The 26,655-nt window shown below is 37.6% G+C and overlaps 6 protein-coding genes and 1 long non-coding RNA gene across 10 annotated transcripts; 5 read left to right on the top strand and 2 right to left on the bottom strand.

Moving 5' to 3' along the window:
• The first annotated feature begins 1,078 nt into the window (after positions 1-1,078).
• On the top strand, positions 1,079-1,417 carry LOC126584592 (uncharacterized). Its single transcript, XM_050248917.1, has one exon. The coding sequence runs from the start codon at positions 1,079-1,081 to the stop codon at positions 1,415-1,417; it is 339 nt and encodes a 112-aa protein (XP_050104874.1).
• A 3,386-nt stretch (positions 1,418-4,803) lies between these two features.
• On the top strand, positions 4,804-5,617 carry LOC126587497 (non-specific lipid-transfer protein 8-like). Its single transcript, XM_050252577.1, has 2 exons — positions 4,804-5,220; positions 5,433-5,617. The coding sequence occupies exons 1-2, from the start codon at positions 4,877-4,879 to the stop codon at positions 5,446-5,448; spliced, it is 360 nt and encodes a 119-aa protein (XP_050108534.1). The 5' UTR covers positions 4,804-4,876; the 3' UTR covers positions 5,449-5,617.
• A 555-nt stretch (positions 5,618-6,172) lies between these two features.
• On the bottom strand, positions 6,173-8,376 carry LOC126585129 (uncharacterized). The gene is made up of 4 exons (XM_050249524.1): positions 7,568-8,376; positions 6,906-7,355; positions 6,506-6,809; positions 6,173-6,424 (listed from the first exon to the last, which is right to left on the bottom strand). Exons 1-4 carry the CDS (start codon positions 7,961-7,963, stop codon positions 6,291-6,293), a joined length of 1,284 nt encoding a protein of 427 aa, XP_050105481.1. The 5' UTR covers positions 7,964-8,376; the 3' UTR covers positions 6,173-6,290.
• Positions 8,377-10,351: 1,975 nt separating this feature from the next.
• LOC126587241 (ubiquinol oxidase 4, chloroplastic/chromoplastic-like) lies at positions 10,352-13,862 on the top strand. Its single transcript, XM_050252277.1, has 9 exons — positions 10,352-10,848; positions 11,049-11,232; positions 11,550-11,643; positions 12,145-12,260; positions 12,344-12,452; positions 12,774-12,842; positions 13,048-13,119; positions 13,204-13,251; positions 13,512-13,862. The coding sequence occupies exons 1-9, from the start codon at positions 10,697-10,699 to the stop codon at positions 13,724-13,726; spliced, it is 1,059 nt and encodes a 352-aa protein (XP_050108234.1). The 5' UTR covers positions 10,352-10,696; the 3' UTR covers positions 13,727-13,862.
• A 1,876-nt stretch (positions 13,863-15,738) lies between these two features.
• Positions 15,739-20,554, top strand: LOC126584840 (E3 ubiquitin-protein ligase COP1-like). Of its 4 annotated transcripts, none has more exons than XM_050249209.1 (14): positions 15,739-16,116; positions 16,222-16,290; positions 16,682-16,837; positions 16,929-17,255; positions 17,394-17,536; positions 17,626-17,691; positions 17,870-17,948; positions 18,291-18,446; positions 18,546-18,644; positions 18,782-18,886; positions 19,042-19,221; positions 19,322-19,432; positions 19,628-19,825; positions 20,136-20,554. In XM_050249209.1, exons 1-13 carry the CDS (start codon positions 15,838-15,840, stop codon positions 19,796-19,798), a joined length of 1,941 nt encoding a protein of 646 aa, XP_050105166.1. In that variant the 5' UTR covers positions 15,739-15,837; the 3' UTR covers positions 19,799-19,825; positions 20,136-20,554. The 4 variants fall into 4 exon arrangements, with proteins under 4 accessions (XP_050105166.1, XP_050105165.1, XP_050105167.1 ...); XM_050249208.1 differs by having other exon boundaries at positions 20,078-20,554; XM_050249207.1 differs by lacking the exon at positions 20,136-20,554 and having other exon boundaries at positions 15,740-16,116; positions 19,628-20,011.
• Positions 20,555-20,593: 39 nt separating this feature from the next.
• LOC126584843 (uncharacterized) lies at positions 20,594-22,002 on the bottom strand. Its single transcript, XR_007610132.1, has 3 exons — positions 21,619-22,002; positions 20,941-21,166; positions 20,594-20,714 (listed from the first exon to the last, which is right to left on the bottom strand). It is a non-coding gene; the product is annotated as an uncharacterized LOC126584843 (long non-coding RNA).
• A 1,373-nt stretch (positions 22,003-23,375) lies between these two features.
• LOC126584842 (tyrosine-protein phosphatase DSP1-like) lies at positions 23,376-26,302 on the top strand. Its single transcript, XM_050249213.1, has 5 exons — positions 23,376-23,766; positions 23,853-23,946; positions 25,181-25,238; positions 25,846-25,889; positions 25,975-26,302. The coding sequence occupies exons 1-5, from the start codon at positions 23,561-23,563 to the stop codon at positions 26,158-26,160; spliced, it is 588 nt and encodes a 195-aa protein (XP_050105170.1). The 5' UTR covers positions 23,376-23,560; the 3' UTR covers positions 26,161-26,302.
• The last annotated feature ends 353 nt before the right edge of the window (positions 26,303-26,655 follow it).

Here is a 26,655-nt window from a genome sequence, read left to right as displayed (position 1 = left end):
AATTGCCATCATAACTCGTGAACTCTTTTTTTTTTTTTTTTAATTTATGGTCAGGCATAACTCATGAACTCGACTTATTAGTTAGGTTACATAGAGGAAGACACGAACCCGGGATTTTGTTTAATTTTGTTTGTCTTCCTCGTTAGCTGGAAAGTCAACTCCTAAACAATTTGTTGCTGACTTAAAAATTCAAGTACTAATAGATAGGATCGGTGGTGATTAAATAGTAGACAATCGAATTCCCAATAGCCAGTAGAAGGACGCCCTTGAGCACACAGTTTTTATAATGCACTAGTTCCATTCAAACACGTTCTTACACAAACATACAGAAGAAATATATTCACGCGGTCCATTCAACAGTAGAAGACAGAGCTGCGATATAATCCTGAACCCCTTACTTTCAGGCCTGTTTAGTTTTGGATTTTAATGGAAAAGAACCATGCTTCCAGCGCAGGTCTGGTTTGTTTATTTCCGGCCATTACAAGGCGTTTTAACAGCAAAGAAAACGTTTCTTCTTAGATAGGGTAAAAGCCAGCTAAAGATATAAAACGCCCAAATAATAATATTTTGAACCCAAATTTTTTTTTTTATTTAAACAAATGATATTATCTACACTAAAAGAGAGGAGGTGGGTTTAATCTCACAATAAGCTAGCAATAGTATGGTTCACATTCGACTTTGGCGAAAATCGAACCTAAAACCTCTCATTTACAAGTACTAAGTGAAACCACAATTGAACCTAAGACATCTTTACATAGTTTACAAAATATGATTTAAATAGATGGTATTCTTAGCATTCCTCGCGATTGTGGTTTCACACATTTTTAAACCTGTTTTTCTTTTGGTGAAACATGGTTTTTAATTTAAAGTAAAAGAAATCTGTGTAAGAAGGGAGAAAAAAGTACAGCTCCTAAAAAGGAGAAAAAGTACATGAGCAACCAAAAAGCTGCTTCCAACTTCCCTATAATAGAGCATGCAATTCATGGTCCAAGCCACACCCAAATCTTCAAGTCTCTGCTTAGCCATATAAATTAGTCATGTTATAATCAACATTTCCTTTTGTTTGCTTACTTTGAAAATGGAGATGAAAATGATGTCTGCGTTGGTTTTTGGGTTAATGGTTATAGTTGTCAACCAAGCAAGTCCTGCATATGGCGATATCACATGCCGACAGGCCTTGATGGATTTGAAGCCCTGTGAGGCATACGTGAAGGGGTCCTGCCCTGGGACTCATAGGGCATACGTGAAGGGGTCCGGCCCTGGGACTCCTCCGATTAGTTGCTGCCATGGTTTGAAAACTGTTTTTACTGCGGCTAACACCAGTGAATCTCAGATTAAACTCTCTAAAATGCTTCAAGAAACAATTGCTGGAATGCAACTCAGACTTGACAGAATCATGCAGCTTCCTCATTTATGACATGTATCCCCTCCCGTTACTCTCTACCCCAAAATCGATTCCGAATCGTAAGCACTCTCTTTCTCGCTCATTTATTGTTTAAGCTATAATCCACACTTCAAAAAAGTCATCTTGCACCAGTTCATGGTGAAAAAGAAAACAATGACTACTTTAAAGTGATAAAAACACTTTCTTAAGATTTTTATTCATAATTTGACGTTGGCTAATGTGTTTTTTAATTACTATTGTGACGTGCAGAATTCCTCAAGTCTGAAGGGCGTGCACGCAAATCCACATATGTTATAAATAAGACTTGGAGAAGGATTAGCTAAACCACAGATGTTTTGTAATGTGTTTTTAATAAGTGGTTGATTACTATTTGTGCATCCAAAATATGCATTACAAAGCACTTGTGGGGAAATAGAATGCTATCTTTCTCTAATTTCCTTTCTTATTTCTTCATTTTCCTAAATCTATGCTCCAACTAATTAACAATTAAGCTTTGCGGGTATAAAATTTGACTTGCATTCCCAGAAACACGATGACTTCCTAACAACAAAATCACCCACCAAGACTTGAAAGAATTCCCAACTTCACCACCAAGCCTTTTAACAAATTGCTCCACATTATAAGTTTGGAGAACTATACTCACTGATTATTAGTTTAAGGACTAAAGCTCCAATTGGAACAAAATTTAAGGACCATTGCTCCAATTTTTTATACATGGAACCGTTCATGCTCAAAACAGGGAGGCGAACAAAAACTTGTATGGTTTACCCTTGGTGGGGTTTGGGATATAAAGCTAAACTACGGATACAAGTATTTAAATGGTTCATCCTTAAAAATAGACTATGTCTCCTATTGTGGTTTGATATATATGTGATGTGGATTCCAAGAGAGCTCTATAATAGTGTAATATAATTATCTTTTCGTGAATCCGATAGCTTATAAGTGGTGTTCGGCCTCTTTATATAGGCCTATACGAGCCTCAAAAGTCATGGGCTCTTAATTCTCTCATTGCCCCACAAGCTATAAGCTATTCCTCTATTATCCACTCCACATGTGGAGAAGTCGCAGCATTCACTTAGAGTTACTAGCAGAGTTTCTCGGGTTGACGCGTATCGAGCGTCCCGCTCATTCAAAAGTGGTTGGAAAGCACTTTAGCAGAGCACTAGGCCTCTCTTCATAAACTTCTTTAGCCGTCGATGGCCAACGTGTGGCTAGGAGTTGACGTCTAGGCAAACCTGTCTTTGGAGCTCCATGCCAAAAAGTTGTCAAGCCTGCCACCTAGCTCAAGCGATCAAAAAGTACTTTAAGTCTTGCACTCGTCTCTTATTGTCAGTGGACAACCTTGGGTTGTGGGATGTCGTCTTTCGTTCTTGAGGTGGATCTTCGTCATCTAGATTCCTTGAGTTGGCTTTCAAACCTAATGTCTTGACCTTCTCGTCCTTCAGTGGGCTCTCTTCAAACCCATTTTATTAGGACCAACAACAACTATATTCTAAAACGATTATGCGTTAACATAAATATTAACTTTCTTCATGGTACATATCTGGCACATTGGTCAAATTTTGAACCCAACATCATCCAATAAATGTTGTTCACGCATTTGACTTGAGTGTCATCAAACATACACGTGATGAGGCGTGTGTATGAAAGTTTTGTCTCACATCCTGAACTAAGTTATGAAACTTTATAGAGCTTGTAAACAGTTGGGTTTGAAAAAAGTTGAGTTTCCACCATAAAACCAATTAGTAATGTGGGAAGTAGTCAACCTCTTATAAGTCTTTGTAAAGTTTCTTCTTTTACCGATATAAGACTCTTTTACCTTCACATCCTCACAAGACCACCAGCCACTCCCCGTATTGTGACACTCCTAATAATGATATTCAATGTCAGTGTAATAATCTTAAGTTATTGATATATAGTATCCGTCAACTCATAAACTTGACCTGCGGAGTACGTAATGTGAGTTGGTGTTAGCCTAGTGTTTCTAAGGAGGAAGACAAACGAACCCGGGATTGTTCAAGTTGGTCTTTCTTCTTTGTAGCTGGAAAATAAAAGTTTCACCAATGTTTTGCTGCCTAATTACATCCTGAAATATTAAGGACGAATTGATAGGAGTGATTGAATGTTATTTTCTGACTGTTGGAAATTATAAATTATATATTATAATTAATATTATAATATTTCTTAGTAGAAATCCGAGTCGTGTCTTGAGAGTACAGAATATATGAAGTTCGCTAGAGTCCGAAGATTGAAGTGTTTTGACTTCGGATTATAGATTGTTGAATCCTGAGAGATGGACGCCTATCGAACTACAAGCACAAGAGTAGGGGCGAAATTCTATCTTTAGGACATTGCATTTATGCAAGCCTCAATCTCCAAGTTTGTCAGTTTTTCTAACTTTATCTCTAATTGTTTATATTAGTCTCATACATAATTGATGTTGTGAATTTCTATGTAATTATTATTATTAGAATGCTTGTGTTATTTTCATATTTTCTAATATTGCTCTACCACTGAGAATGGGATTCAAATATTAGGCATGCCTTTGGGTGTAGCTTTTGTTTTGTACTGATCGAACACAATGCAGGCACTGGTTCCAATACTGAAACACGTTGTTTTTACGCAAATAAACACAAGAAATTCACCACGCTTTCCTACAAACAGCTGAAGATTAGACCTGCGTTTTAATCCTGAACGGCTTAATTTCAAGCCTGTTTAGTTTTGGATTTTAATGGAATACAACCATGATTTCAGCACAATTGAGGTTTGTTTTTATTTCTGGGCTGTAACTCTAAGGCGTTTTATACCAGCAAAGAAAACGTTTCTTCTCCATAAAAGTAAAAACCAGCTACAGATATACAACCCTCTGAACTCTCAACTGGCAAAGCTAGTTGTTGTTTTGTTTATATGCAGAATTTGTCGGAAATGCCCCCCTTATTCAAACTCCACAATCTACATGAATAATCTTTTGAACCCAAAAAAAAAACTAAAAAAGATAAAAGAATTAAATTATAATTATCCATCAAGATATGAATTTTGCTAGATTTTGGTCATTGTGTAGATTTTTAATATTAATTGTTTGTGCAACTTTTATCTGCTTTAGTATTGCCTATTTCTTATTGTTTTACACAAGTTATATTTAGAGTCGAGGCTTCAAATTCAAGAAAAAATGCTCTTAATCAATTGGCGCCTATGGTTTTACATAGTTTTAAACCTGTTTTTCTTTTGGTCTGACATACTTCTCACTTTTAAGTAAAAATTAGCTGTTTAGGAAAAAATTAACTCTTAAAAAGGAGAAAAAATTTTGACTGCACCTCTACACATTAAATGAGCTACCAAAAAGCAGCTCGCGACTCCCCTATAAATAGAGCATGCAGTTCATGCTCCAAGCCACACCCAAATCTTCAAGTCCCTTGCATATCCAAGCAAATTATAATCAATATTTGCCTTATTTTTGTGTTCCAAAAGAAAATGGAGATGAAATTGGTGATCTTTTTCGGGCTGATGGTTATGGTTCTGAACCATGCAAGTCCTGCAAATGGCGATATCACATGCCAAGAGGCCTTGATGGATTTGATGCCATGTAAGGAATACTTGACGGGGTCCGGCCCCGGGACTCCTCCGATTACTTGTTGCATTGGTGTGAAAACAGTTTCTGATGCGGCTACCACCAGAGAGTGTCGGAGGAACCTCTGTGAATGTTTCAAGAAAGCAGCTGCTGGCATTCCGATCAACCCTGACAGACTCAGGCAGCTTCCTGATCTCTGCCATGTGTCCCTTCCCGTTCCTCTCGACCCCAAAATTGACTGCGCAACGTAAGCACTCTCTCAATTTTTATATTTTATTTCTTTATTTGAGCTGTTATTGACACTAAAAAAAAATCATCTTGCACTCGTCATTTGACCGAAGAAATAATGAAAATGTGCATGATCACTGTTTTCGAGTGTTGGCTAACAACGATATTCTGGATTTTTTGTTCATAAATTGATATGGGCTAATGTGTTTTAATTACTATTGTGATGTGCAGAATTCCTCAAGTCTGAAGGCTCTGTGTGCATTTCATGATGAGATAAATAAGACTTGGAGACGGATCAGCTAAAACACAGATGCTTTGTGATGTACAAATAATTAATTAGTGTTTGATTACATTTCGTGCATCCAAAATATGTATTAAAAAGAAATTATGCAAATGGAATTCTATCCTTCTCCGAATTTCCTTTTCGTAGGTATTTTTTCATCATTTTCCTTAATCTCTCCAATTACAATAATTAACAATTAATCTTTAAGGCCATAGAATTTGGCTAAAAACTTTTTTGGTGAAAATATTTTTGAAATCAATACTTAATAAAAATGCAAGTAAATTATAGAAAAAAACATATTCAATACTTCTTGCACATAGCACTTCAAGTGCTTTTGGAATAAAAAAAACATTTTCTAAAAGTGTTTTCAGTAATTTTAAAAACACTTTTAAAAGAGCTTTATATGAAATTTCTAACAATAAAACTTTGGACCTTTAACGAAAAGCTCCCAACTCACTTTAACGAAAAACCATATTTTTACACTAAAAAGTCAATCTTTGTACTATTCACTTTACCTTTTATTTTGTCTTTATCGTTAAAACTCAAAATTTTTAAAATTTTTTCATTAATTTTCTATAAAAACGACCCACCAAGCATTTAATAAAATGTCTTCTCCACCAGCAACACAAGGTGAACTGATGTTTATTTCGCTATCAAACAACGTAAATGTTGATCGACTGAATCCTAATTTCGAAAATATATAATGAACTCAAATCAAAATCACCATATATCATTTTCCACAGGAAAAGTTCAGCGACCCATATAACTACATTGTTTTGGTGCTATCCTCAATGGCAATGGGTGCATCAAACACCCAGCGTCTTGTTCAGCAGCCATAGCAGAAGAGCCAGTTGAATTGCAAAAATGGAGTGAAGCCACATTCGATCCACCGTGAACCCGAAAACTGTTATCCCTGCTCTATTGTTCTCCAAATATGTCACTGCAAACAACAGACCACAAGTTAATGGCTTCAGACTAAAATGGTAAAAATAATTTTATAAAGTGATCTGTTACTACTAACCTAGAGCCTGTCTTTTCTGGAACGAGATTGTTTGACTATAAATTGGTACTAACTTCGTGCTGTCCAAATCGTCATCTTCTACACCTTCTTCATCTTCCGATTCCATGTCAACACCGAAAGGAAACGCCGGAGTTGAAGAAATCGGAGCCATCGGAGTCTCAGTTTCCGTGTAATCAAAAGAGTGTAATGTGGCGCACACATGCCACTTTGTAGCAAGGCCTGTAATTGACTGTGCCTTGTGAGTTATTTTGGTTGCACTTCTCAAGCAAATGAAAAGGCTAGTCACTAGGCTAATAGAACATAACTGCACGAAATAAAAAAAATTTGACGGGTTAGATATAGAGCAAGTTCAGAGTTCGATTCTTTCCAATGTAATATATAGAGTTGAATTAAAATTTACCGCAAGCTCCCCGGCCTTGTAGATGTTGACATGAGCACTAGACCTTGTTACCAACACCAGAGAAGTGAGCTGACTTGCTGTAACCATGATCAGAGAAAACAAGATGAATATGCGAAACCGATGGCTCATCGACCGGAGGTTCCGTCTGATCTTGAGGTGTTCCATCAAGATCAACTCGACCTCGGTCTCCTCTTGGAAAACTTGTGCAAAATTTTGTAGCCTAAGTATTTGAAGATGGCAAACGAGCCGGAACAGAACACAAACGAGGAAGAAAATCGTGGTTCGATAGAGCCATGAAATCAGCTCCAACATGCACAAAATGGTGTTGCTTAAATAGACGTTGCCGTAGTACGGCAATTCTCTTGCTCCCGAGACGTACCACCATATTTTGTAGACACACTCTAACACAAAACAGGGGATGACGATCAAGCAAAGGAGCTTCATTGAATTCTGCAATCCCAAGTTCGAGATTAGAGATCGAAGTTTCAATAACTTTAGCTGGAGCGAGATTCATATCGACGCAATATTGATAACCATAAATCAAAGTATCTACTATCAATAAAAAAATCACAATGTTAGAGGTGATCTCAAGCTAACAAAGCTCCTCGCTTTGCGAGAGTCAGGGAAGAAAGTCTATACATACGTGTTAAATTGTGATTTACCTGGAACTGTTGTTTATATCCATGGCGAACTTTCTCGCTTGATTCATATAACCTGTCAAGGAAGAGAAACTTTCTTAAACCGTATCTGTGAGTCCAGATAGAGAGGCTGACGAATGCGAGCACCGAGAACAAGGAAAGCGAAAGTTGGGAGACAACATGGTAAGGGCGGCTGTGATTGGTATCGCAGTCGGAGCAGGCGAGGAGAAAGTGAGACGCGAGTGGTACACCAATGGCTAAGACGAAGAAGACGGACCATGAAAGTCCGGTCCTCCATATGCTGGACTGATCCACGAAGACCCATTTGAGGCATACTCCGAAGCTCTTGAATTCACTTCCTTCGCGGCCTAAGTAGTCTGAGCTATTGGCTTTCTGCTTTGCTATCATCTGTTCTTCCATGGTTTTGGAAGTCAAAAGCGGAAACAGAGGAAAACGTAAAAGCAAGACCCTAAATAAGTTCGAAACTCGAGTTAGGCCAATTGGTCAGGTCAGAACTCGGACCTAAATAAGTCTATCTGATTGCATCGAGTTGAATTTCTCGCATACTAGAGTAGTTCAGATTATGTGTTTTACTTGACTCGGACCGATAATTTAAACTAAATAATTTAATCTAAAAGATTGTCAGATCTACTTGAATCAAGGTGCACAAGACAAGTGTTTAACAGCTTTGATTAAGATAATGTTTAATGTTCTTAATCATGAGATCATGATGCACCACGTTACGGTTTGAGTAATTTGGGCAACCAATTTTTTTACGTTTTTTGGGGTTTTGGTTGTTTGAATTAGGAGCATCTGTACACGTATAAAAGGGGGTGAGGACCGTAGGAAAATTTGGAAAATTAACCGAATTTTGGACCCTAAATAGAATTCTAGCCATCTTTTTAAATTTAGGATAATTATAACAAAAAATTGATATGAAAATACTAATACATCATTCAAATAAAGTTTTCTCAAAAAAAAAAAAAAAAAAATTGTCATCCATGAAAATTAAACAAAGCAAGATTCAATTAAGATAAGGAGATTCGAAGTAGAATTGAATAAGTTCAAAACCACCCGTGCTCCTTGAAATTCCTTAGACTACCCAAAACCCCAATTCAATCATAGAAGAAAACAAAATCCAAAGTTCAACCTTCGGAGGAAATGAGATAAAGAGATAGGGACTATCACATTTTGGGCTTTTCACCAACGATTTGGTTCTGGAGCCGATCTTAGAAGTGGAGGTCCCAATTGAGGGGCTGAGATGTTGAGGAAGGGCAGTGGAGAAATTGGAGAGCAGAGGAGGTTGAAATTTTTTTGGGGGTTTGGAACAAAATGAAGGTTGTGTGTGAGAGTATAAAAGAGGAAGAGAGAGGGATCGTGCTACACGCCATGGCTGGCTATGCTTGGGTTGGGTTTCTATGGTTTTGATTATCGTCTATATTATATAAAGGACAGAGATGGCGGTAAAAGACAACCAAGCCTTTTGTTTTTTGGTTTTTTTTTTTTAAGAAAACTTTATTTTAAGGATGTATTAGTATTTTCATATCAACTTGTGGTTATAGTTATTAAAAATTTAAAATGGTTGTTAGAATTCTATTTAGGATCCGAAATTTGGTTATTTTTCCAAATTCCCCAGGACCGTATGGTTTATAGAAAGCTACCATTCAGAATTTTAGATTGATCCATGATTTGCATTGCCATTTTGCAGTGGTCATCTCTCTATTAATTATTTAGATTAAGGTAAGAGAACACTCACGAGTTTGAGTCGTAGAAATAACCTTTTTGCCAAGCAAGAGTAATGTTGTATACATACGGTAAACGTTCTTTCCTACTCTTGTAACGCGAGAAGCTTAGTTTGAGTCGTAGAAATAACTTTTTTTTGCAAAGTAAGAGTAAGGCTGTATACGTACGGTAAACATTATTTCCTACTCTCGCAACGCGAAACGCGAGAAGCTTTGTTAGCTTGTGTTGCTGAAGGTAAGAGAACACAAGAGAGGAAGCGTCAATTTTCCTAATCCTCGTAACGGACATTCTGTACTCAGGAAAAACCTCCCTAACCAAAAACATTTCTAACACTAAAGCACTTGCATGTGCTTGTTCAAAGAACACATAAATATTTTAATAAGATTATCACCGCATCCGTGCTTCTGATAAAAGCGATTACAAAACTTAATTAAGCATTTTTAAACGGCAATTTTAGTAAACGACCGACCGTAACATGCAAGAGCTAAGCTACTATATTTTCAATGAGTGGTTATGTGTACACCCAATTTTATCCCTGGACACCCAATTTACTCTCACATTTCTTTTGGACATCCAAAGTAATTTACTAAACTTCTAAAAATACTCTTCTAGTACTTTTCTTATGAATTTATTTTTTATTGGACACCCGTTTTTTATTTTCTTTGGACACCCATATTCCTTGTATTAATTATGAAGGCTTTCTCTTTGATTTTACTGTAAAATTCAACAGTTACGAAGTTCATCAATCGATTGGTTACTACGTTGTTTGTTTTAAAATCCTATAGGTGTCCAAGGAAAATAATTGTTTATCTTAAGAAATCATTAATTCCCTTGTGGTCATTTTATACACGGGTATACAATTTTTTTAAAATAAGGTTAATGGATGCCTGGAAACAAAATTTAAGTGTACAAAGAACCACTAATGTTCAATTCATAAAGTGAAGAAGCCCAATTCAAGCCCAGGGGTAATCAAAGCAAGAAAGACCAAAAGCCCAACAGTCTAGTAGCAACTGGTGATAAAAGCAGCCACGTCCATCAAAAAATGAATACAAAATTCAAGTGTCATTTCTGTCGTTCGTGTCGTGTTTTTAGAAAGCATCAAGCAAAAACGCAGTCGGTCACGGAAACAGATCTTCATCGGATCCTTTTTGCTATGAATCTTAAGATAGCGTAATCTTATCCGTTCATCGTATATCATACGATCACATCAACGCAAATCGCATGCTGCCCTCCCCACATTTCCTACAACACGACACAAAATTTGATGCCATTTTTCTCACTCCCTCTCCCTCCCTCCCTTTGGCGGTTGACTATTTCCCTTCACACCAACTGACGAATCGAAAAACCAAATTCCAATTTTGATTTCCACTTTCTTTTGGGGGTTTGAATTCTCTGCAAAATTCGTCAAGAATGGCGGCATCGACTCTGTCTTCGACGGTGTTTGCATTCTCCGCCTCCCGCTCTTCTTCTTCTCTCGGAGCAAGGAGCTTGAAGAATTCAGCCTTTTCATCCCGGAATCGTTTTCCTCACAATCCCATTTCAGCTCGTCCGTCGATTTCCAGGTATATCTGTTTTCCACCGCTTTATGTGTTAAAAAAAATTGAATCTTTAATGTTGCCAACTTGCCATTTGTGAGAAAACCTTAAATTTTGGTGTTTGTGCTTTATGGGTTCTTTTTGTAATCGGATTCTGAATTCAAATTTGTGGGCTTTTTAATAATTTGGTTAAAAAAAATTGTAATTTGGTATTGAAATTCGTGTAGAGTTCGAGCAACTATTCTGCAAGAAGATGAAGAGAAAGTGGTAGTGGAGGAGTCCTTTGAGTTCAAGGCTTCAACCTTCGATGAATTGAAAGCAAGCAGTGAGAATTCCCCAGAGAATTCGTCTTCAAGTGCTTTTGAGAGCTGGGTTATCAAGTGTGAACAAACCTTCAACATCTTCCTTACGGTAAATCATAACTCTTGTTAAATTAATCGTTTTACTGTGCTTGCCTGGCTCCAATGTCGATTTTTCGAAGAAATGTTATATCATTTGGTAGCTTTTTTTATTCATTCAGTGCGCCTACCGAATGTGAAACACAGATTGCAGTTTGTTATCTTCTTGTTGAATATTCAGGATGATCCTAGCACTTTAATGTTAAGATGTCGTCTTAGTTGATTTATATACACTTGATTTGATAATCACTTTTCGGTAGCTTAGGAGCTTTTGTCTCTGGTAGTTGTTGTTGATGTTAGATTTTAATTCAGTTCTACTAATCGTTCCAGGATACAGTGATAAAGGTACTTGATACTCTGTACCACGACCGAGACTATGCAAGGTTCTTCGTACTGGAAACTATCGCAAGGGTTCCTTACTTTGGTGAGTGCTACTACGCCATTTTTAGTAATAATTTTCTGCTCTGAAAGCGTATATGTAAAAATATGCAAAGAAATTTCTTTTCAAGCAAGATGAATTTAAGCTTCAAACGATTGAGGACAACTCACATTTGAAGGCAGTGCATATATATTGTCACGTTAGTAATTCAAGAAAATGTACAGCCAAATCACGCATGCCCTCACATACATCAAAATTTGACCGTACCTTCTATTATAATTATGATTTGATCTGATATAGGGAGTGCTTCGTATTATCATCTTCCGCAGGTTAGGATGATAATGATTGATTTCATGGAAGGGTGTGCCCTTACGTTCCTCTTAATTTTCTCTCAAGTTGTGCATTTTACCCGTTTAGGAATATGTTAATCCATTCTAATGACCTTTGTGGATCAGTGTGTTCTTCTGTAGTTGTTTTCCTAATATCTACTGTTGTTTCTGGTTGCGAGTTTTAAGTCATGTCTTTGTTGTGGTATATCTTTGGCAGCTTTTATGTCTGTTCTGCACATGTACGAGAGTTTTGGCTGGTGGAGAAGAGCAGATTATCTGAAGGTGCATTTTGCAGAAAGCTGGAATGAGATGCACCATTTGCTTATCATGGAAGTAAGGATCTTCTTTCTGTAATAACGTATTATTATCTACATATTTTGGTTGATATAATTAATAGAAGATGGATCTAATTGCAGGAATTGGGGGGAAACGCTTGGTGGGTTGACCGCTTTCTTGCTCAGCACATCGCAGTCTTCTATTATTTTATGACTGCCTTTATGTATGTAATAAGCCCAAGGATGGCATGTAAGTATGAGCATCTAGTTTTTAATGTACCATAATTCTTCTGCATTATCCTTATTGGTTGCAAGCTTACAAGAACTCTCCATCTAAACCAAATGATTACGAAGTATATGGTTGACTTCGTTACTTAAAAGACTATATTGTAATCTCTACTTTCTGAATCCCTAGTTGCACCGAGTGGTCTTTTGTTGAATGCATTTTTGTGGTCATCTTCAGTATGTGACTGAGTCAAAGGGCATTGTAGAATAGGTAACCAGAACGTTAGCCAGCATAGCGTTTATTTTAAAATGCATTTTCATGTATTTTGTTTGATCACTATTGCAGATCACTTCTCTGAATGTGTAGAGAGCCATGCATTTTCAACCTACGACAAGTTTATCAAGGCCCGAGGAGGTATGATTTAGAGTTTTTCAGGACTTGATGCCTTAAGACCAAGTAGGTTGAATCACAAAAAAGGTGTTTGTTGGATCACACCGAATATTCTAAGCATGCAACGTTCAAGTGATTCTCTTAATTGCTCAGTTGTAAAATGCAGTGTCTTACACTTACCTCAAATACAAATTCACTTAACCTGATGTGGTATTTTCTTCTGTTGTAGAGGATTTGAAAAAGATGCCTGCTCCTGAGGTTGCTGTGAAATACTACACTAGCGGTGACATGTACTTATTTGGTAAGTTTTGTCTGTTTTTCAATCTTTGTTTGTATCCTGAAAGGCAACAACGAAGACTTAACATTCCCCCCAAATTTTATGCAGATGAATTTCAAACTTCAAGACCTCCCAATTCTCGAAGGCCAAAAATAGGCAAGTCTTCAGATTCTGATTTTGTAATGGCAGTTCATACATCGACATGTCTATGAGTTTGCTCAATTTTAGACTTTGTTTTAGTATCCTGTTGAAACTAAGACGTCTCATTTCCGCTATATAAATAGTTGGGACGGGACCATAGTCTCGGGAACCTAAAGTAGTCTTGCACAGCTTTGTACCAACATGAGCGGGAACAAGTTCAGAATGATGGTATGACCTAATTTGCATTGTGTTTTTGACAAATGTTCCCTTTTCAGAGAATTTGTACGACACATTTCTGAACATAAGAGATGATGAAGCTGAACACTGTAAGACGATGAAGGCCTGCCAGACTCATGGGAACCTCTCGTCTCCTCACGCACGCACAGAAGACTCCTTAGAAGATGACTCTACCTGCGTCGTTCCTCAAACAGATTGTGAAGGTATTGCAGATTGCATAAAGAAATCCGTCACAACAACGCCAGCAAAGTGATGATTACTCGATACAAGAGGAGAAAACAGGAAAATTAGGTACAATTAGTGAATGGTAAAAGAAATTTGTATACAGAGGAATGATATGGTATAGATCTAAATTACAAAAGAAGTATTTGGGTATTGAGGAAGAAGAAGACGTGGATGTGTTGTTCTTTCCCATTTCTTTGACGTTTTTGCCGGGGCTTTCGGTTTTAATGTACAACGTGCAGGAAAAACTTCGGAGATTAGACTCTTGACTAAAAATCCAGTTCTTCCTAATTACTTCTTGAAAAAAAAAAACTAAAAAATTACTTTTACGACTCAGAAGCGTATCTTAAAACACTTTTAGCTATTTCAGAAGTAATCTGGGGATGTGTCTTATATCATTAACATGTGGTAATCCAAACCCAACATCTTCTTTTTAGGAAAATTAATGAAAATGGTCTGAAAACTTTAGGATCCGTTTGGTATCTAACTTGAAAACAAAACTCAAAATTTTGAGTTTTTCTAAAAACACATGTTTTGATTTAAAAATTTTGAATCCAAAACCTTGTTTGGTATGCAACTTCTCTTAAACTAATAAATAAAAAAAAAAGTTAAGTTGAAGGGTTTGATGGGGGGGCTTTCTCACAGTAAATTATGATCTTCTTGTTGGGGTTTTGAGCTTAAATAGTGATCTTCTTGCTGGAGTTGTTGAATCTCCAAAAAAAAGTCTAAAAACATACATTTTGTGTTTTCAACAAATAGGCTTTGTTTTCAAATATTTTTGGGTTGGAATTTTGAGAACTGTTTTCAAATCAAATACCAAACAAAGATCTTAAATTGTGACTCAAAACTTGTTTTTGAGTTAAAAATATTGGATTCAAATCCAATACCAAACAGGCTTTTAAGTTTTAATCAAAATGAAAAAAAATTATTGTAAATGAATAGTATTAAAAGTGACTTCTTAAAATAAAATTATTATTTTTGTTAAAAGTAAACAGTATCAAAAATATTTTGTTAAAACTTCCCTTCTTCTTGGGTGCATCCTTCAACTAGGTTGCGTTGGATTGTCGCAAACCGCCTGGGTCCGGCTGCATTTAAAACCAGAGAAAATATCAAACAGCAGTATCATTCCATCACTAGCAGCGAACTCTGTGGTCCACATCCATGGGCCATTTTTTCCAAGAAAATAAGTCGAACCATCGAACTGTCTTCTTGATTGATGACCAAACCGACTTGCACTATAGCCCATTGGCTATCCTACACTCTAATCATTCAATATTATCGCTATTCATCCACTTAGAAATGCGTATTGAAATTATTCTGATTCTCGTCTTGTTATGTCAATTACATATATATTAAAAATCTAATCGTTGAGGTGTTAGGAATAGAGCGAACATGCACATACTTTTCAAGTTTACCGTTTACCATAAATTAAAACTCTTTGTTTAGTAAAGCGAAAATTTTAGTGAGTTAGTTAATTGTTTGGTGAAAAAAATCAATGAAAATCCATGAAAGTAGAACACGCAAATTCATTCTATTAATTTTGACACAAATGATACTACTTAAATTGTTTTAAACTATAAAAATGAGTGATTCGAACTTGGTGGTACCAGGGAGACAAATAGATGTAAACCTTCACAGTCCTTTCTTTTTTTTGGAGACTACTTCAGTCCTTTCTTCTTCACCTTTTCTTTCTCTTTGAACGAGAGATTTTTCAATATCTAAAATACGGTCTGATACATTAAATATAATAATACAATTGATGAATACTTGAAACTTTTTTTTAACTAATTATATTTTGATATTTATGTACCAAATTGTGTTCTCAACGTATTAAAAACTTTATCGGTTCGGTGGACGATTCCATTTTATTAATTAGTGGTAGTTAGTTTCTGATACACCAGCTTTTAAATTAGTACGTCGCGTTCAATGCTCGATCGTCCCTCCCAAAATTTAAAAAATAAAATAAAATAAAACAAAAAATAATTACCCGCCTAACGTGGGCAGTTATCGCCCTCAGAAACTCTTCAAGTCAAATGGTCGACTCACGCACGCTTCACCCAGATTAGACACACACAGCCTTCAATTCTCTCTCTCTCCTCTTTCTCTCACTACAAAGTCCTCAATTCCATTTCAGTCCCTCCAATGGGAGAGAGCTCAATGGGTGGTGCGCTGGTCCCCACCGTGAAATCCGAATACTTCCAGGACTCCGCCGCCGAAACGGCGCCGTTTGACGACGAGCCGGACAAGGACATGAAGTGTCCGATATGCATGCAGATCATCAGAGACGCCTGCCTCACCGCCTGCGGCCATAGTTTCTGCCACGTCTGCATTTCAACTCACCTCCGCATCAAGAGCGATTGCCCTTGCTGCGCTAGCTCCCTCACCCCCGCCAGCATTTTCCCCAATTTCTTGCTCGACAAGGTTCGTTCTTTTCCCGCTTTTTTCAGATTTGGATTTGGACGTGTTTTGGTGTTTGGTTGCCGAGAAAGTGCGCGAAAGTTTGCAACTTTTTATTGGAATTTGCAGTTGCTGAAAAATGTTTTGGATTCTCGGATGGCGAAGAATTTTGAACTTCTTAGTCGGAAATTGAACAAGGTCAGTATTAGGGCCCGTTTGAAAATGCTTTCCTAGAAAGCACTTCTACTCATAAGTGCTTTTATTTCAACAAGAACGTCGAAATATTTAATAAATTGTAACTTTTTCAGTAAAATCTTGTTAGAAACGTCGGGTTAGAAACGTTTTGGTTATTCGAAGGCGCTTTTAGCTAAAAGCATTTCCAAGCCTTAGTCATGTTTGTCACTATTAATCGAAATTTTGTATCTTTATTGACTTAATCTTGCTTAATTAACTCAAGTGGTTTAGAAATTTTACTGCTACGAAGTTATTGTGTTTGAATCCCCTACCCCAATATCACTTGTATCGAAAAAGGGAAAGAAAAAAATGGTCGAATCTACATGAATGACTTGTTCTTGGCAATCTTAGACAGGGCTGCGAGATTTCGATCAAAGAGCTGGACGGCCTTTTGTCCTTGCTGGAAGAGAAGAGGAGAAAAATGGAGCTACAAGAAGCCGAGAACAGCATGGACATCATGCTTAGCTTCTTACATTGTCTGAGAAGGCAAAAGCTTCAAGAGCTCAATGAGGTTCCAATTATAATAGGTTTTTGGTTTTAGTTTTCTAATTGTTTTGTTTTTGGCACGGGGATTGGTTATGTTGTTCTGTTTCCCTCTGCAGTTAGAGGCCGATCTCAGGTACATCAAGGAGGACATTACTGCCGTTGAGAGGCATAGACTAGAACTATGCAGCTGGGAACAGGAGAGGTCCGCAAAGCTGAGAATGCTTGTTCCCGGTGATCAGCATGGCAACGGCATTGCCTGCAGCACTCAATATGTGCAAGACCGGATGAGTTCTTTCAACCTACAGAACAAGAGAGCTGATGTAAACGGGCAATCAAGCTCCAAGCTGCTCCAACTGAAGGATGCTTATGGAAGGTCTGAAATGCAGTGTGTTACAACACCAGGAGTACTATCAGTAGCAAGAAAAAGGCGTGTCCATTCGCAGGTTAGCAATCTTGCAAAGTGACTTTTGTTCTGTTTGTTGTCGGCTTAATTGATCCAAGGATTGTTTGCATGTTCTGGTTATGTTAAGGCTTTCTAAATATTGTACTTTTCCTTTTCCTTGCTATGCAACTTGCAACAGTTTAATGATCTACAAGACTGCTACTTGCAAAAGCGACGAAATTGGAACAGACAGGAAGAGGACACAAACGCCATGGACATAGAAGGTTACAATCCAGGCCTTGAAGATTTTCAATCTGTGCTTGCAAGCTTTACACAATACAGGTATAAACTTGTGACGTATCATTTCAAACTTCTTTTAGGGAATCCTATCTTGGTATAGTCACTCATACCTGTTTGGTTGCTTGAAACAGTCGATTGAGAGTCGTTGCTGAACTGAGTCACGGTGATCTTTTTCACTCTGCTAATATTGTGTCAAGGTGATTTTAAATGCCATCTCTCATGCACCATTTTTTGTAAAAATTGGATGACTCCCCTTCATTAGGGGCTGCTAGCTTGTGACCTATCATGTCATTTGGTTACTACAACTTGTGAATTGTGTGTGAAAATTTCAATCAAATCTGTTGGCATTTGAGATTCCCATTATACTTGCTGCAGTATAGAATTTGATCGTGATGAAGAGCTCTTTGCTACTGCTGGAGTTTCACGGTGCATCAAGGTTTTTGAATTTTCCTCGGTAAGCATTGGACAGATACCTTGCAGCTGTAAAATGTCGGTAACTTTTAGTCTTTTATTAAACTGGATAATGTTCCAGGGCCGATGTTGAGCGATGACTCAATCTATTGCTTCCAAGTGCTACTGATGTAATCTAGTTGATCTTTAATTAAAAGTAGTTTGTTATAGTTTAATATGCAAGGGATACCTTCCTTGATTTTTTATTTTACTTTAAGATAACTATTGATTTTCCTCATAAGACAATGCTTTCACTACAGTTTAGTGTATACTATATATACTCGTCAACTTTTGCTACACTTTAGTCAATTGACTAGTTAAGAAGTTCTAATGTGATTACTTTCAGGTGGTTAACGAACCAACCGATATCCACTGTCCTATTGTGGAGATATCCTCACGATCCAAACTTAGTTGCTTGAGCTGGAATAAGTACACTAGAAACCATATTGCTAGTAGTGACTACGAGGGGGTAGTAACTGTTTGGGATGTAAATACTTGTCAGGTAGTGAAAGATTGTCCTTAAAATATTTGCCAATCTACACACCTCTGCTGCCCCAGCCACATTTGTTCACATACTATATAACAAGGCTCTTCTTACCAGAGTATGATGGAATATGAGGAGCATGAAAAGCGAGCTTGGAGCGTTGATTTTTCATGCACCGATCCTTCAATGCTTGTGTCCGGAAGTGATGACTGCAAGGTATTCGAGATGGAGTAAAGTTCATTCTGGAAAATCCGTTAAGAATATGACATTTCAGTGCTCTTGCCAACCGCATATGAAATTCTCATGTGGTCCATATTAAATTGCTTATAAGTGGTCTCATCATGTGTTTTCAGGTCAAAATTTGGTGCACAAAGCAAGAACCAAGTGTTCTTAACATCGACATGAAGGCAAATATATGTTCTGTCAAGTATAATCCTGGATCCAGCTTTTTCGTGGCAGTATGTTTCTGTTCTTCAGAATTCCAAATTTCTAACCTTCACCGTATTTCTTTCTAGCATTTACAGTTGATTCCTTTTGTTTCATTCCATTCCATTGGCGATTAAACAAAACTAGTATGTATTGTCTTGCCCTAATCCACTTAGTGATTTTGCAGGTTGGCTCTGCTGACCATCACATTCATTATTATGACTTGAGAAACATCAGCCAACCACTGCACGTGTTCCGTGGGCATAGAAAAGCTGTTTCGTATGTAAAATTCTTGTCTAACAACGAACTTGCTTCTGCATCCACTGACAGCACACTGCGGTTGTGGGACGTAAAGGAAAACTTGCCCGTGAGTTATCTTCTTATGACACGTTAGATTTCTATACAGATTATGATACTTCATGAATTTAGAAACAAAGTCTGAGGTAATTTTGTTTTCACTTTGACAGTTGTGCATGTACAGAGGCCACATGAACGAGAAGAACTTTGTAGGTCTTGCAGTAAATAATGAATACATTGCTTGTGGCAGCGAGACAAATGAACTGTTCGTATACCATAAGGTAAAGAAATTTACATGTGAACAAATTAAAACCCCACACACATTACAATTCCTCATAAGATGCATTGTTAGTACACGGATTAGTGCCATAGATGTAAAGAAGTATTCCTGACGTTACACTACTTTGTGAGGCATCTTGTTATAAATTATACTTGGCACCAACATTAGTTGATTCAGTTTTGATGATTACTTGCAGGCCATCTCGAAACCTATGACTTGGCACAGATTTGGCTCTTCGGATTTAGGCGATAATGACGACGATCCAGGACCACACTTTATCAGTGCGGTATGTTGGAAGAGGGATAGCCCTATGATATTGACTGCAAACAGTCAAGGAACGATTAAAGTGCTCGTACTTGCAGCCTGAGTATCAGTATTCAAGTGAAGTCTTAAGGTATTTGATAACCCCGTCTTGAATCGCTACAATTCGTAAGAACATTGTATATCGATGCAGCTTACTGCACATCAAGCTTGCTTTTCTGTTTTTAAGCACTGATGAAATTTTTTAGTTATGGTTTCACACTGAATATCAAAAAGTACAGAGATATATTAAAATTACAGATGGCCGTCTTCTTTCTTATATTTTACTCAAACTGTCACTATGGAACACATCGTTCAGTTTCTCTTAAAAGTTTCTCCCTTTCAGAGCTCGTTTGGAAATATTTTCAGACCGATGTTGTGTCGATGTGATTTGCACTGTACAGAAGCTTCTCAGTCCAGTTGGAAAGTACAGAAGCTAAAAAGGATGCCCAATTGCCAATGAATGAGTAAGGTAGGAGGATGGAAGGTGGTGTGGTACCCACCAAACAGCCCATGTGTCGAGCATAATTGCAACAAGATCAGCCCGCCTTTATCAAGAGAGCAACTTGCATCGACGGAGATGTGTACCCTCATGTTTCTATGTCACTCATATTAGGCGGTGAGTATACATAGAGAGAGAGAGAGATAGAGAGAGAGAGATATATATATATTTACACGTTACAAACAAGTACAAAACCCCTCGACAAGTGAACAAAGTGTAGTAGACTTCAAAGTGCCAAATGTGTCACCCGTCGAGCAATTACGTACTTGTTAGTAAACAGACTCCTTTTCTAATGAAGAATTTTATAGTTCGACAGTTTAACCATGTAGCTTATTAGAGCACGCACAAAACACCTAGGTCTTATTAGAGCATGCACAAAACACCTAGGTCTCCTGTATTAGAGAAAGACTTCTATAGAGAGAGATTCACACATTACAAACAAGTACAAAACCCCTTGACAAGTGAACAAGGTGTAGTAGACCTCAAAGTGCCAAATGTGTCACCCGTTGAGCAATTACGTACTTGTTAGTAAACAGACTCCTTTTTTAATGAAGAATTCTATAGTCCGGCAGTCTAACCACGTGGCTTATTACAGCACGCACAAAACACCTAGGTCTCCTGTATTAGAGAAAGACTTCTATAAAGAGAGATTTACACGTTACAAACAAGTACAAAACGCCTTGACAAGTGAACAAGGTGTAATAGACCTCGAAGTGTCAAATGTGTCACCCGTCGAGTAATTACGTACTTGTTAGTCAACAAACTCCTTTTCTAATGAAGAATTCTATAGTCCGACAGTCTAACCATGTGGCTTATTAGAGCACGCACAAAACACCTAGGTTTCCTGTATTAGAGAAAGACTTCTATAGATAGAGATTCACATGTTACAAACAAGTACAAAACTCCTCAACAAGTGAACAAGGTGTAGTAGACCTCAAAGTGCCAAATGTGTCACCCGTCGAGCAATTATGTACTTGTTAGTAAACAGACTCCTTTTCTAATGAAGAATTCTATAGTCCGGCAGTCTAACCAAGTGGCTTATTAGAGCACGCACAAAACACCTAGGTCTCCTGTATTAGAGAAAGACTTCTATAGAGAGAGATTTACACGTTACAAACAAGTACAAAACCCCTTGACAAGTGAACAAGGTGTAGTAGACCTCAAAGTGCCAAATGTGTCACCCGTCGAACAATTACGTACTTGTTAGTAAACAGACTTCTTTTCTAACGAAGAATTCTATAGTCCGACAGTCTAACCACGTGGCTTATTAGAGCACACACAAAACACCTAGGTCTCCTGTATTAGAGAAAGACTTCTATAGAGAGAGATTTACACGTTACAAACAAGTACAAAACCCCTCAACAATTGAACAAGGTGTAGTAGACCTCAAAGTGCCAAATGTGTCACCCGTCGAGCAATTACGTACTTGTTAGTAAACAGACTCCTTTAACAATGAAGAATTCTATAGTCCGACAGTCTAACCACGTGGCTTATTAGAGCATGCACAAAACACCTAGGTCTTCTGTTTTAAAGAAAGACTTCTATAGCACAATTATATCTTCACTATACTCGTCGCATTCCATCAAAGTTGCTCTGCCTCTATTGGGTTATTAATAGGGATGGGCAACGGTTATGGTGAGCAGGTAACCGCGGTTATTTACCCATAACCGTTTACCCGTTGGGTAATTGCCTAAACGGTTATACACATAACCATAACCGTTTATAAACGGTTAACCATACCCATAACCGCATACATATTTAACCGTAACCGTTTAATACCCGTTTACCCATTTATCCTTTTTAACCCGTTTATCTTTTTTTTTTTACCATTACCCATTTTTCACCCGTCTACATGTTTTTTAACAACTTGAAAATTAAAAAAAAAATTGTCATAATTTTTTTTTGACAATTAAACACCGTTATAGGTACTTTCATCATACATTTCCATATTTTAATTTTTTAAGTCCTTATACCATTCTAATAATTGAAATAATAGCTTACAGACGATATTTTTAACTGTTACCAATGAAGGTAAATATAATATTTGCTAAGTATTATTGGATTACAAAAATTGTTTAGAAGACATTTCTGTCAAAGCATTTCTGTCAATTTCACAGTTACCCGCAAAGAATTTATTTGGCCAATTCATTGATGATGAGAATCATCATTCCTGTAGCAGTGTTATTGAGAGAATGACCAATGAATTCCTTGCTAATTTATTGGGTGCTAAGTATTATTGAATCGAGAACATGATTTGTGTTAGTTTTACATATATAAAATAAATGGGTAAACGGTTACCCGTTTATAACTGCGGTTAATACCCATAACCGCCAATTTAAATTTCGCGGGTAAACGGTTATACCTATAACCGTTTATTTATCTAAATGGTTACTCATAACCGTAACTGTTTAATTTAAATAGACGGGTAACCGCGGTTATCCATAACCAATAGGTATTTGCCCATCCCTAGTTATTAACTATAAACTATCAACGACCCCTTACCTGTGGCCCCTTTTCATGTGAGCAAAAGCCGCATACAATCAGCCGTATGAAAGGTTTTCTCCTCCCCAGGTCTCCATGAAGTCAGGCCCAAATTACAGATAAATCCCTTATTCCAGTGGAGTCATCACCCGCCCACACGGCCGGGCCACCCCAGTGCACATCTCATGCAAGATCCTCTTCCTCTTGCAAATCTCCAGCCAAGGTTTATAAGCCACATTTAACCATAAAATTGACAAAAATTCATCACCAACCAAAAGGGCTAAAGAAAATTGTGCTAAAAGAAGAAAACTAAATTTAGCCTCCGAACAGGCAACATGTAACTCTGAAGTAGTCTAAGTTGGATAGCAACAAGTAATAAAATATAAAATAAAATAAGAAATAAAAAAAATCTAGCACAATCTTTAAAATATGGGTGTCACTCAGTACTACAGTGTGGTAGTATTTCTCTTCATTTGGAAGTGAGAGGTCTTAAGTTTGAATCTCGTGAATGACGAATTCGATGTCAAATTAGACTGCCTATTATGTGACATAACCGAACTTTTTATTTTCTTGGTATAAAAATATCGATGTACTCGAAACCCAGTTAAGGGCTCCTGGGCTAGTTTTAGCCCTCCAACTGAATATAGCCTGATATTCCTCCCCCCCCCCCTTCCTTCTCTCTCTCCCCTATAAATACAGATCCTCCTCCTCCCCCATAGATTCTCAGAATCCCTCTCTCTCTGATCATCCGTATTAGAACACTCCAAAACCAATTAAAATTATTAAATAAATATTATCTCTTTTTTGGCTTTCCCATTTTTTGGCGCGAAAATATAAGTGTCAGCGATGAAAATAGAGAACGGAGAGCGGGATGTCTGCACGGGGTCTCCGGGGACGAAGGCTCCGGCGATCGGAGACGAGAATGAGAGGGGCGGAGAGGCGTTCGTGCCCCCTCTGAACTTCGCCATGGTCGACAATGGCGTGTTTAGGTCCGGCTTTCCTCATTCCCCTAATTTCAGCTTCTTGAAATCCCTAGGCCTCCGTTCCGTCATGTGAGTCAAATTCCCTTAAACTTGTTTCTGTCGATCAATTTAGCTTCAAATTTGGTTTTAGTTTGATTTAATTTCGGTAATTTCAGATATTTGTGCCCGGAGCCGTATCCGGAGGAGAACAAAGAGTTTTTGAGAGCAAATGGGATTCGGCTTTTCCAGTTTGGGATCGATGGCTCTCAGGTTTCGTTTTCTTTTACCTTTATTTTGCAGATATTATATTAATCATGACATAATTACATTGTAATTTGTGTCTGGGCTTATGCTTGGATTGCTTGGAAGTTGGGATTAGAGAATAAGATGATAGTAATTGCACAATAATCGTGTGTATTCAAATTGGGATGTTCTCTTCTCTGGTGATTCGATGAAGAATGTAAAGTCCCACGTCGGAAACTATCTTATATTGCGTGGTTCCCTTGTATAAAGCCCCACACCCCCTGGGATGTATGTATGTGTAGGTGGTTAAGTTAAAACAATATCGGTGTTGATTAGTATTAGGCTGTTGGTCATCTGTTGTACAAAGTGATCGTGGATAAGATTTGAACCACTTATACAAAAGCCTGAATTTATTTTTGTTGATAGTATCGGATAAAACCATCTCGGAGTGAAGAGTTTCTGGTTTGAGTTCATAGAGTTTGGAAATAGTTGTCACCATCGACCCACTTTTAGAAAGAGAGATGGCAAATTGCGTGGGTCGATAGGACTACACTTCATTAGCTTAAGTGCTAGTGTGATGAAGGCATTTGGCCTTGCTGTGTCCCACTCCCACGATACCTCTGCTTTTCAAGAGAGACCAGTCACTAACATGAAATGGGGTCGGCAAGTTGGCAGTGACCCTGACCTTTCACGCGTCGCTATGGCTTGCTTTGCATGAATACCATACTTGAACGGAACTGGAAGATAAAAAGTCTGAAGCACCACTATATGCGTCCGCACATATATTTTAGGTGATTGATTGGCTTCCGCAACACCTGTGAATTGCATATATGTTCTTACTTTATCTGCTTACTCTAATAAAATACATGAAATCTAGGAGGTTAGACAAATATATTGACAATCCTACTCAGCACTTGGATTTGTATATATGGATTATTACTCTCCAGCTTTATTGATTTACTTTACCTATTTCAGTGGCCTTGTGTTTTGTCAACTGGCAATGAGTACAGGTCCTCCTGGTGTTCCCTCTTAATAGGCTAATAGGAGGCCATTCTGGGTTTTCAACTTTCCGTCGATTGTTTTTTACTTTTCCAGACACCGGTCTTCTGATTATCAGATCTTACTTTGATCATCTTACCGCGCCACACCTATTCGACGATGCATTACTGTTTCTCATGTTTGTAACTCAGGACTTTGCTTTGAGTAGTTGTAAATGATATCAGTTGTTTGACTCATGTGCTGTGTAACATATTCTGTACAGGAACCTTACGTGAAATTCCCGGAGGACACAATTCGTGAAGCATTAAAAGTTCTCCTTGGTATCACTAAACCCCTTGAACTTAAAGATTCTTTTTTTTAGTTCTTAAGATTATGCCACAGCTTGTTTGTTTTGCATTTAGCCAAGGTTCTAAAAGACACTAAGCGCTAGTCGGGCGGCGGGCTGGGGCCTAGCACCACCTAGGCGCTTAGGCGGGGCCTAGGTGGGTGCCTAGGCAAATTTAAGTAAATCTGTTATATTTTATGTAAATAAGTGTGTTTATACTTAAAATATATATAATTACATCATAAATTACCAAATAGAATGACATATATATTATGAAGTATTGAAACATAATAAAAACATGAAGACACAAACATATAATGTGTGTTCATTTAAGTATTCAACAAGTCTTTTACAATTTATTAAAAAAAAATAATGCAAATGGAAAGTTATCTATTTTCTGTCTAAGGGAGTCGCAACCTAAGCGGATGTCTAGGCGGGTCTGGATGGGTGCCTAGGTGGTCTAGGCTCCCTTTGTAAAATTTCAAACGCATAGTCATTAATCGGGGCAATGGCTAACCGCCTAGCACCTAGGCGGGGCCTAGACGGGGATTTTTAAAACAGTGCATTTAGCTTACTGACTTGCTTGTCTGTGTATATGGCAGATGTAAGAAACCACCCGCTCCTGATTCATTGCAAGCGAGGGAAGGTAATCTATCATTTCCCATTTTTTGTGTTTTCTCAGACAATCTCGGGCTCCATCTTCGAACAATGTTGTTGTTAATGTTGTGCAGCACCGGACGGGCTGCCTTGTGGGATGCTTAAGAAGATTGCAAGGATGGTGCCTGACCTCAATCTTTGACGAGTACCGGAGGTTTGCAGCTGCAAAAGCTCGAGTTTCGGATCAGAGGTCCATCGAAGTCTTCGATATTTCTAGGTTCAACAACTGTCCAATGTCGTTTTCGTCTTCTAAGAGGTAGCAGACTCCAAGCCCCTTGCATCTTTTGGGTGTTTGTGACTCATCAGTTCGTTTTCATGCAATACTCTACCCGCACGCATATTGTAAATAAATACAAACTCTCGATTTTGAATTTTCTATCCATTTAATAATTCGTAGTTCAATTTTTAGGTTAAGAGCTTGCAACTTTGTTGTTTAAAAGCATTCGTCGTAATTTTGAGGTTCCGAATTCAATTTGCCAAATTGAGATCCTCTTCGAATCTCTATCCAGAGCCGAAAACTCAAGAAATTCAGACCGTTCAAGAAAGAAATATGTTCAACGACTTAGTTTTATGTGAGGTAAGCTAGAACGGAATTTCAAAAATCATTTTCATAGGGAAAATCAAATTGTTTCATCGAATCACATACAAATGCATTAAATTATAAGAAAACCAATGAAAATGATTTGAAAACTTATGAGTTTTAATAATAATTTAAAAATAAAGCGTAAAAATAATAATATTATAATTAACTTTTA

This window comes from Malus sylvestris, chromosome 10 (assembly GCF_916048215.2).
Source record: "Malus sylvestris chromosome 10, drMalSylv7.2, whole genome shotgun sequence".
Lineage (NCBI taxonomy): Eukaryota > Viridiplantae > Streptophyta > Magnoliopsida > Rosales > Rosaceae > Malus > Malus sylvestris.
This window is presented reverse-complemented; position numbering and strand designations above follow the sequence as displayed.